General features: G+C 34.0%; 2 protein-coding genes across 3 annotated transcripts; one reads left to right on the top strand and one right to left on the bottom strand.

Annotated features, from left to right (window-relative positions):
* Positions 1-372: 372 nt before the first annotated feature.
* Positions 373-1,057, top strand: LOC140824015 (uncharacterized). Its single transcript, XM_073185621.1, has 2 exons — positions 373-619; positions 741-1,057. Exons 1-2 carry the CDS (start codon positions 409-411, stop codon positions 1,055-1,057), a joined length of 528 nt encoding a protein of 175 aa, XP_073041722.1. The 5' UTR covers positions 373-408.
* Positions 1,058-1,461: 404 nt separating this feature from the next.
* Positions 1,462-4,744, bottom strand: LOC140822198 (F-box protein CPR1-like). 2 transcript variants are annotated; one of them, XM_073182942.1, is made up of 4 exons: positions 3,460-4,744; positions 2,725-2,901; positions 2,291-2,379; positions 1,462-1,961 (listed from the first exon to the last, which is right to left on the bottom strand). In XM_073182942.1, the coding sequence occupies exons 1-2, from the start codon at positions 4,584-4,586 to the stop codon at positions 2,862-2,864; spliced, it is 1,167 nt and encodes a 388-aa protein (XP_073039043.1). In that variant the 5' UTR covers positions 4,587-4,744; the 3' UTR covers positions 1,462-1,961; positions 2,291-2,379; positions 2,725-2,861. The 2 variants fall into 2 exon arrangements, with proteins under 2 accessions (XP_073039043.1, XP_073039039.1); XM_073182938.1 differs by lacking the exon at positions 2,291-2,379.
* Positions 4,745-10,322: the final 5,578 nt, after the last annotated feature.

Raw genomic sequence — 10,322 nt, forward strand, 5'->3', positions numbered from 1 at the left:
AGATTAGATCCAAAAATATTTCAAAATATCATATATTGAATCAGGATTTGATGCAATCAAGAAAGAAAATCAACATATCATATTTTTATAATTTTAGACATAGTTTGATATATATGATAGGATAAACATGTGATATTCTGCGTTTGGTTGTAGGATAAAATAAACTAATGATTAGTATTTAAATGATAAAGAAATTGATTGTTGTTGAGATGTAATATATGGTAGTATGTTTGGTAAGATTTTTAAGTATAGGATAATTTTCAAATTTTGATGAAAGGACAAAATTGCCCTTTCTCTTTTATTTTTCTTCTTCCACTCCGACGGCGGCGGTCCGGCGATCCAACGGTGGTCCGACGGCGACGGCGGTACGACAGTGAAGATAGGGCCGTTGAAGAGAAAACTGTTGTGATGATGAACGGTTCAAACGTCGTTTTTGAAACCGAAGAAGATGTAGCGGAAGCTAGGGATGTGTTGGTTGACTCGATGCTGACGTACGATCCTCCTTCGCAGGAGATGGTTTCTCCTGAGCTTCCGCTGGAATTTCTACTTCCGGCGAGGGAGAAACCTCTGGTGTCTTCCAGATTCGGCAATAGGAAACCCATGAGAACGACTCCTGAAGGTAAGTAATTTACTTTTAGAAATTTTACCATTTAATCAAACTCCGTAATTATCTTGATTTGTGAATTTGAATTCGAATTTGGAGCCATGTTTAGCTGTTTTTGAGATCGGAAAATCCGCAGGAATGAGAGCTCTGAAGTTGGCAAAACCAAAGAGGCAGGAAACACTGGAGAGCACTTGGAAGATGATAACGGAGGGTCGTCACGTGCCTCTCTCTCACGCGGCACACCAAGAAATCCGACGCCTGGGAGCACCACGTGGCATCCACTTCCGCCCCTTCGGATCAAGTGGCCACACCAGAGAACTTCCAGGAAAGAACCAGCTACCACCCACCACCGGATGCGACGGCGACGGCAGTCCGACGGCGGTGGCGGTCCGGCGAGGGCGACGGAGGCGGTCCAGCGGTGGTGGCGACGGTCCGGCATTAAAAGAGGGATAGCGGTGAAGGAAGAAGGGTAAAATTGGAAAGAGAATAGGGATAAAAGAGGGATTAATAATCCAACGGAGAAATGAGGTATTATTTAATCACACGTAATACCACCTAATCACTTATAGGAAGGATTGAGTTGGATAATTAAAAATCGTATCAAACGTAGTATAAAGTATGATAAAAAATTTAATCCTTCCTAATCCGGCCAACCAAACGCAGCTCACAGAACTATACACCATTGACAGTTTGAACCTAAGACTTCCGATTATGAGTAGACTTCCGATTATGAGTCTTGGGTTCGAGGCTTGAGACTGAGCAAAAACTTCATTGTCAGGGGTGGAGAGTTTTGTAAGTAAGTAATCATGGTCTACCACGAGAGATGCGATGACTTGGCAAAAGCATGACCCAAAAAGAGTAGTGACCATGGTCCTTACAAATTGCACGGCAAAAGTGAATACAAAGGTGCGATTACTGATTAGCACAAGGAATAAAACACCAAACTCTTTGACCTTTGAACCATAAAACTGTACATGAACAACTAGCAGTTTTTTCTGTAATCGAGTGCACAATTTGATCCGAGGAGTATATGTTTTAAGCAGAAGAAACGACCGGACACAAAACTAGACGTTGACATAGATCGTCCCTATAGATGTCACCGAGTTTCAAGATCGCCAAATTCTTTAGTCCGCCCAGACTATAGCAAGTCCACCTCCTTGTTGAGATATCTGACTTGTGTGAAATCAACCGGGGCTGCAATTCATCATTGCTGACCCTCTTTAACCACTCAAACTGGATTCACCTGTCCCATGTCTATCTATAAAAGTAAAAACAGGACCAGGATTGCTGGCATAATACTTGACAGAACTGAGTGAGCTTTCCATTTTTTATCCAAGTATCTGAATCTTATCCTATCCTGCATTTGAAACCACAAAAATTTCAATGAAGTAATATACAGAACGCAAGGGTGAAACAAAAGTTTCTGCAGATATCACCACTAGATTGTTCATACAAGCATTGATCAAATTATATTTATCCTCATGTAACAGGCTCAAAATTTAACAATCAGGTAACAAATTATATTTATCCTCGTGTACTATAACCAACTATATTGCTGATATTGGTTTGCGCGTGAAGGGAACTAGAGAATGCACCTAATACCTCATACCCGATCTCACATTTAATGACATCTGGTTTTACAAAAGCACATCCCCAGAAATGTTTTTCCTTCAACAGTGTACATACCTACAATAGCTTCCAAGGCTTTATTCCGTGAAGACCTTGGGAAAATGTGATTTTGCATTAACCTTCGCCAGGCTTTATTCCGTGAAGACCTTGGGAAAATGTGATTTTGCATTAACCTCCGCCACAATTCATATATTCGACACTAAATTTTATTTTTATCAAATTGACTGAAGGCATGTAGGTCATTTCATATATTTTGCTAGAAAAATTAACATAGTAATTGACAAAAGGGTTATAAGTGCCAAAATATAAAATATGAGAGAGGTTAGTGCCAATATATATTTGAAGCATAGGGGTTGTCAATAGAAAAATCCCTTTGGAAAATGCACACATCATATTTGTCAAGATTTAAGAAATGTAGAAGGCAAAGAAAGAACACATAATGCAAGTGATTCATGTCAGGTGTCGACCATTGTAAGAAAATAATTCTCTACCTTTTCTGCCTGATCCAGGCAATCCGCATCAACTGCTGTAAGAAAGAGTTACTTGTACCTTTATCAATTGATCCACTTCGTTTGCTTTCTTCGTTAGTTCTTTGTATTTATTTTTCCTCTCATTTCCACAATTTTTCTTATAGCACCAACTTGAATCCCTCTGACAAGAAATCATCCCTGAAACGAAAGCCGTATCATTCCAACTCAATAAAGTCAAACGGGTTGTGTCTCATAGTTTGTTCGATCAGTCAAATTTACATGGTAGTTAATCGTTATGGTGAAAAATGGACAATTCTCCAAACTAATGACAAGCACGTGTATACTGTGTAGAATAAATTTTATAAACCAAATCGAAAAAAAATCTATATATATGTTTCTGGAAAAAAAAAAAAAATACTCACAACATTTCAAAAATATCAATTGGGAGAGGAACTGATTGCTTCCTAACGAGGTCAAATCAAAGAAACTAGTTTTTTATTGTTTGAGTTGAGCAAGAGTTTATACTGGGTCTCGAACCTGATACCTAGTTGGTTCGATAACTTGAAGTCATAGCAAGAAACCTTTATTTTTCAAAAGAGGAAAAAAGGAAAGACGAGTGACAGCTGATTCAAGTTCTTGATAAGGCCCAAAATCATTATTGTTGGATAAATGACAAAGTCTTCGTCAACTACAGATAAGAGAGAATGCCTTAGCAGTATATAGACAGTGTAATGCTCATAAACACAGCCCCATTACCTTTTATTCAGGTATTTTTTTCCCTTCTTTTTCTCTGTTCCCAGGTTCTTGACTTGTCCCGGGACATCGAACCCCACAAGACTCTCAACACAAACCTCAGCATAAAACATGAAAGGCAAACCCTCGACGGAGACATTTTCCACAGTTTTCTTCTTTAAATCATACCAAGCAAGATCTTTATCATCACAATTCAAAAGAATCTGTTCCCCATCATTTGAGAAGACCAAAGGCTTCACAAAATCATCCCTCTCAATTAAAGGTGGTCTAATTGATAGCAGTTTAGTCCATGATTCCTTCACACCATATTTTTCCATCACCCAAATGACAACCCCATAGGTATTGGCAGAAACAATACATAGAGACCCTCCTAGCACATCCAAACTCGCATTAACACCCCTGAACCGAATCCCCTGCGGCATCATCACTTCAAAATGCTTCTCACTCTCAATATCAAAAGCCATTATTTTAATAAATTCACCAGATCTCAAGTGCTCAAGATTCTCCACCAGCGTATGCAATGCTCCGTTGACGTGCACGCGCCAGATCCCTCTCAAGAAGGGCAGCGGGTATGGGAAGTTCTCAATTACTTTCCACGAATTCGATTTAGTGCTGTAAATCTTAGCCTTAGAATAGATCCACGCATGGGTTATCGAGTTCCTCACTTCCTCAACTCTGACAACCTTATAAACATCGCTCACTGAATCATAGCCAAACCCATACGCAACCTTGCAGTAAGAATCCCCAGAATTTGGCTGCTCAATAACATTAACGGGTAAAACCTTATAATATCTCGAAAAGGGGTTCCACAAAACGGGAGGCTCGCTCGTCACAACCACCAAACCATTGCAAGAATTGGTGACACTGTCCACAGTTTGATAATAAAAAGGAGGCTTGATAACATGGGCCTTGTCGAGCGAATTCAAATCGACCGAATACAAAGCGAGGCCTCCCAGAATCAGATTACGATTGGAACTAGAAACCAAAGAGCGACGCAAGTGCAATTTGACGAAATCTTGACTGTCTATCTGGAAACACCACCATCTTGCAACAGCGCGAAATCGCTTGAGGGATTTGACGGGTAGGCGGCAGAGTATTTCCACGATGATTTCCAGGGGAAGATTCGCCATATTTCTGTCTGCGGCACTTTCCTTTCATCAAGGGTTTTCTACAGATTAGTGGAGATGGTTGCGTCACATACCAAAATGGACATGTGGCGAAGTCTTCAATCGTACGGCCAATACGCGTACGCCCCGGTAATTCAACTTTCCTCCTTTGAGGATTGTTTCGACCTATCCGTGCAGTCATCAGATAACTCTATATGAAAAATCCGGGTCCACTCTCTATGTAAAAAAAAAAATTGACTCGGAAAAATCCGAACCATTGGATCGACTCTTGCGGACAGTACTCGCAGAGGTAAGGTTGAGTGAACACTGTGGAATATGTGATAATATTGAATTTTAGTAAAAATTTGTATGAATCGGTCTCACGAGTCATATTTTGTAAGATAGATATTTTATTTGAGTTATATATGAAAAAGTATTATTTTTTATGCTAAGAGTATTGTTTTTTTTATTGTGAATATCGGTAGAGTTGACTCACCTCACAGATAAAAATCCGTGAGATCGTCTCAAAAAAGACTTACTCTGAATCTTATATTACTATCCAAACATGTGACGATGTAACAACTTTGAAAGTTTATATCAAATTACGTTCGTATGATATAGTTCACGAAATGATACAACGAAATTGAATTTGTACGTCGTATATTGAATTTTATAATGTTTCTCAAATAATGCGTGCACACTGTTCAGTTCAAGAGGAGATGTAATAGTATTGATCGTTTATCCTATAATATGAGATACTTAAAGTAACTAATTTTGATATCATGATCAGTTTTAATAATTATATATATTAATAAAGAGTTAAAGTTTTAATGCAAGTCAAATGGAGTTCAATATATATAATATTTGTTTCTTAATTAGTCATTAACTTGTAGATTTAATTCATGTTTGAGTCTTTCTTTATTTATTTTTTTTTATTTTTTTAAATTTGTATATCAAAATTGTAGTATAGTCTCTCGCTATTTTTTATAATTATATTTTAATCTTCATTTGAATATAAACTAAATAATTATAAAAAAATATTAGACAAATCGTATGTAATATTTTCGTCTCACCATACATGATCAAACGGCTTGTAATGAATCATACATTAGTTTTTTAATGCATAGTTGGAACTACATTGGGGATTGAATGAACCGAGGCTAATCTTTTCCGACATAGAAAATATTCGTCATCCCATTTTTTCTGGAAAAATATGAATATTAATTTTTTAATTTAATGACAAAAACTTGTGTGAGACGGTCTCACGGGTCGTATTCTGTGAGACGGATCTTTATTTGGGTCATCCATGAAAAAGTATGACTTTTTATGCTAAGTGTATTACTTTTTATTGTGAATATGGGTCGGGTTGACCCGTCTCACGGATTAAGATCCGTGAGACAGTCTCACATGAGACCTACTCTTTTTTAATAGATTAAGATTAATTTTAAAAGTCAAATTTAAATGTAAACTTAGGAGGACCTCTCTCTTAATATATTTTGGACAGAAATAATGCCTATATTTCCGACATTAAGTTACTCAATGATCTTTTAAAAATAATTTTTTAGAAATATTAGTATATACTTGGTTTATTTAATTGATTTTGATTGGTTCGATTCAAATGATGCTATTTTTTTTAAAAAAAAATTAATATTAATAAAGGAGCATCCGAAACAGGGATGGAGATCCTCGATTTTTTCGAGTTTGAGTTCGGGTTCGGGGATTTAAAAAAATCTCTGATGTCTGTTCGGAGCTATGAGATTACTATCCTCATTCCGAAACGCGCCTCGAAAATAATATCAATAATAAAATAATAGTATCAATAATATAATAATATTTTTTTTATATTTAAAAAGTAATATTATTATTTATATTATCACTAATAGTAATAGATAATAATAAGTTTTAATTTGAGAAAATCTCTGAATCCGTCATCGTCTTGACATATTAATATTTTTGAAATGGAGATGAGAATGAGAAGTTGATCCCTGAAGTTTTGGGTTTGGGAATTCTCCGAACCCGAAAAAGCGTGGATGATGACGGGTATGGAGGTGGGGATAGAATTCAGACACGGAGATGAGGATGACAAACCCTCCCCGTCCCGTTTCATTATCATCCCTACCCCGTGCCCGTTGCTAAGAATGTGCGTATAGCTAATTTTATTTTAAAATACGGAATCAAACGAGGAATTAAAAGTACAATAATAGTTTTATTTAAAAAATACGAAACACGTGAAATTTGATATCCCGTGAAGAGAACTTTTGACTTTTTAGAAATATAGCTTGCAATACTATATATTTTTATTAAAATTTGTGGATATCATTTGTTTAATTTCCTTGTTGATTGGACCTTCGGATATGTGTGATTGTTAGAACTTCCCAAATAAACAAGAAATAGATTTTTTAAAATAAGTTCATTATATAAATTTTTTGTCCTGAGAAATCTATTAGACCAAGATCTAGTATTGATTTTCTAAGCTTATCATAGCATGTTTAATAAAAATATCGACATATCTACAGTCCAATTCGAAAACTCGGTTCGAAGATTTATCTCATGCACATGTTTTCGTTAAAAAAAATTCGATATGTTGGTGTATGTATAGTCAGAGGTCTCAAGTTGTGTTCATGAGTATAGATAGACAAATAATGTCGTTCTTTTTATTTTTCCCTCTCCTTCACCTTTTGCGTGAGTGAATGATGAGTTTCTTTATGATCGGTAAATAAAATTTATGAGTTTGTTGTCGAAAAAAATAAATATTTTATTTCATTTATAGTATAAATTTGTGAATATTTTGTTGTTTGTGGTATTCAAATTTGAGAGGAAAAGCAAGAAGAAGACTAAGAATATGGCTTTGTAGAGGCAAGTGTTAAATACTTTCTCCTTAAAAAGAATTTGCCCCTCACAATGTGCTTAAGATTTTTGGCAGTATTCTCTCAAAATACAACTACAACTCTTGAATAATGAGCATTCAAATATTCAACTTCTATAACAAAGAAATAAATGAACTCTCTCTTGTTGAAAAAGGAAGAAGAACAATATGCAAAATGTTTTGAAAATTATGTGTATGTATTTTTTATTTTCAATAAATCGACATTTAATGTTTTTCATGTGAAAAGACATGATCTTTCATTCATAGTGGTGTTCATTGGCTATTGTAATTGACCACAATCATCAAACAATGCCAAAGAAATGAAAAAAATGTCAGAAAAATCGAAGGGACGCGCGCAGACCCGCGCGCCTGCTACTGTTCACGCCGATTTTTTCTGTTGTCCCTTTCATGTTCCGACTACTCGTTTTAAGTTCTTTCAACATTTGATGAACTCGTTTCAAGTTTAATTCAGAACCACCGAACTTAATATTCATTCATTAAACTTCGTTCTTTGTTTCAAATTTTTCCAATCAAACACATTGATTTATTTGCTTCATTTTCATTCATTAAGCATCAAAATTCCAACACATTTTTCATTCATCATATATGGGATAACGCACGCAAGGTCATCCATCTTGAAAATAAATGGATTTTGTAAACTTCATAATAGATTGTTCTCTCACACTTGTTTAGTCATGTAACTTTATTTTTCAACTATGTTAAAACAAATATTTCTTGTTATCGCCCATCTCATCATCTAGTAACGCATCGTAATATCAAATGAACTGTTGATTTATCAAAATTTATAGTTGATGGTATCAGTGCAATTACATTTTTTTGGTAACCATATAACAACTCAAGTTGCGTGTACTCCACGTAATATGCATCATTTTCTCAATAATGCTTTAATCCTAAATAATAATAATACATCATCAAAATTACAATGTTCTATTTATATGGCTTATGTTTGCTATTATTTGATGTACACATATGTCTAATTGTCAACGAAGTTCAGAAACCGGAGTCTGGATTGTCGTATTTCAAAATACAATGATTTTTAGGAAAATTGGTGTGTATAAACGTGTTGAATCTTTTTGATATTAATAATCTTTTACGTAAAAATCTGTCTGAGACGGTCTCATTGGTCAATTTTATGAGACAAATATTTTATTTGTTTCTGGAATAATTTTTCAATTACAAAATAAAATTTTAAGGTGAAATATTGTTAAAATTTCGTAGGTGAATAAATTAACATTATTCAAATTACAATTGACTTCATTGTCCCAATTACTCGTTCACATTACAAGTAATTGTGAATTGCTAATATGCGATTTTTTGGATAAGATAATATTCCCTGGAATTATCTAAAGCTTGTATATGGTATACTGACAACATATGACTTTCGAATTTCAAATGATGTTTTAGAATATTGTTGTATGTATTTAAAAAATCCGTAACATCGATTTAAAAAATATTATAATAATTATTATTAAACAATTATTTATTTTTATTATACATTTATTTATTGTTATTATTATCATTTGATTATTAACTTGTAATTTTATATATTTTAATTATTATTATCATTATTAGGGCAACACTTACCACCCACCACATCAAAAACTTATTGTCTATGGGTATTATTGTCTACTTATCCATATTTATTCTTATCTTACATCAAATAAATACATTTCAATTTTATTATACAATTTAAATGATTGTTACTTAAAAGAAATATTATTATTATTTTTCTAAATATATTTATTACTTAAAATTATTTTATTTTATCTTACGAGTGTAATTTATGTAAAACTAAACGTGACATAGGAAAAAAAATCACACTTGCATGAAATTAAAAATAAACATTCCGAAATATGTAAAAATTAATTCAAGGATTGTTGTTGTATTGTGTCCAAATTTGTTCAACTAAGTCAATACTAAGTTAGTGATGCACTTGACTGTCACGTAATTCAGAATGTATCCAGAGATAATCATGAAATCCTCGGTTTGAGTCTTTAACAGTTTGTGCATGTCCGTCATCTTCATTTTTATACCCATTTGTCACATGACCCACCCAACTTCAATAATCATGTCGTGCAAAGTAATTAAATATTTATCTTTCTCTAATCTCATGACATATATATTCATGGAAGATAAATTGTTCTTTTGTCATTTGTGAGGTGGGCAAAAACTCCTGTGAGACGGTCTCACGGTTCGTATTTGTGAGACGGCTATCTTATTTGAGTCATCAATGAAAAATTATTACTTTTTATGTTAAGAGTATTACTTTTTATTGTGAATATGGGTTGAGTTGACCCGTCTCACAGATTAAGATCCGTGAGACGGTCTCAGATGAGACTCACTCTTGTGAAGTGTCCTTCAAAAGGATTTCATATTTCTTCAGTTGAATTTTGGTCACAGTAGTTTTTGCTTTCATCTCTTATACTCGTCGGCCTTTTTAATGCATGTATACTCAACAACATTTACGAACATATTGTTCAAGTTTACTGTCATACCATCCATGCCTGATTTCAATTTGTCTTTCTCATGTTTTGCTGCCTCCTAAAACATAGGACGATTTTCTTCTTCATTTAGGTCTACTTCTTGACTCGCATCTTGGTTGGACAAACAAAATGATCAACGGAATGTAAAGTAAAAATTAGATGGTCTTTTAAGGCTCTCCACATACTATCGAGATTAAATACCATAATATATTATTATCATTATTAAACAATATTTATTATTATAAATATAAGTATTTATTATTATTATTATTTGATTATAAATTTAAAAAAAGGAAATATTTTGTAAAAATAAACGAATTGAAAGTAAGAAACTAAGTATGACCATACCCATCCAAAATGGATATGAGAATAACCATTTTCATTACAACA

Source organism: Primulina eburnea, chromosome 2, assembly GCF_022965805.1.
Source record: "Primulina eburnea isolate SZY01 chromosome 2, ASM2296580v1, whole genome shotgun sequence".
NCBI classification, from domain to species: domain Eukaryota; kingdom Viridiplantae; phylum Streptophyta; class Magnoliopsida; order Lamiales; family Gesneriaceae; genus Primulina; species Primulina eburnea.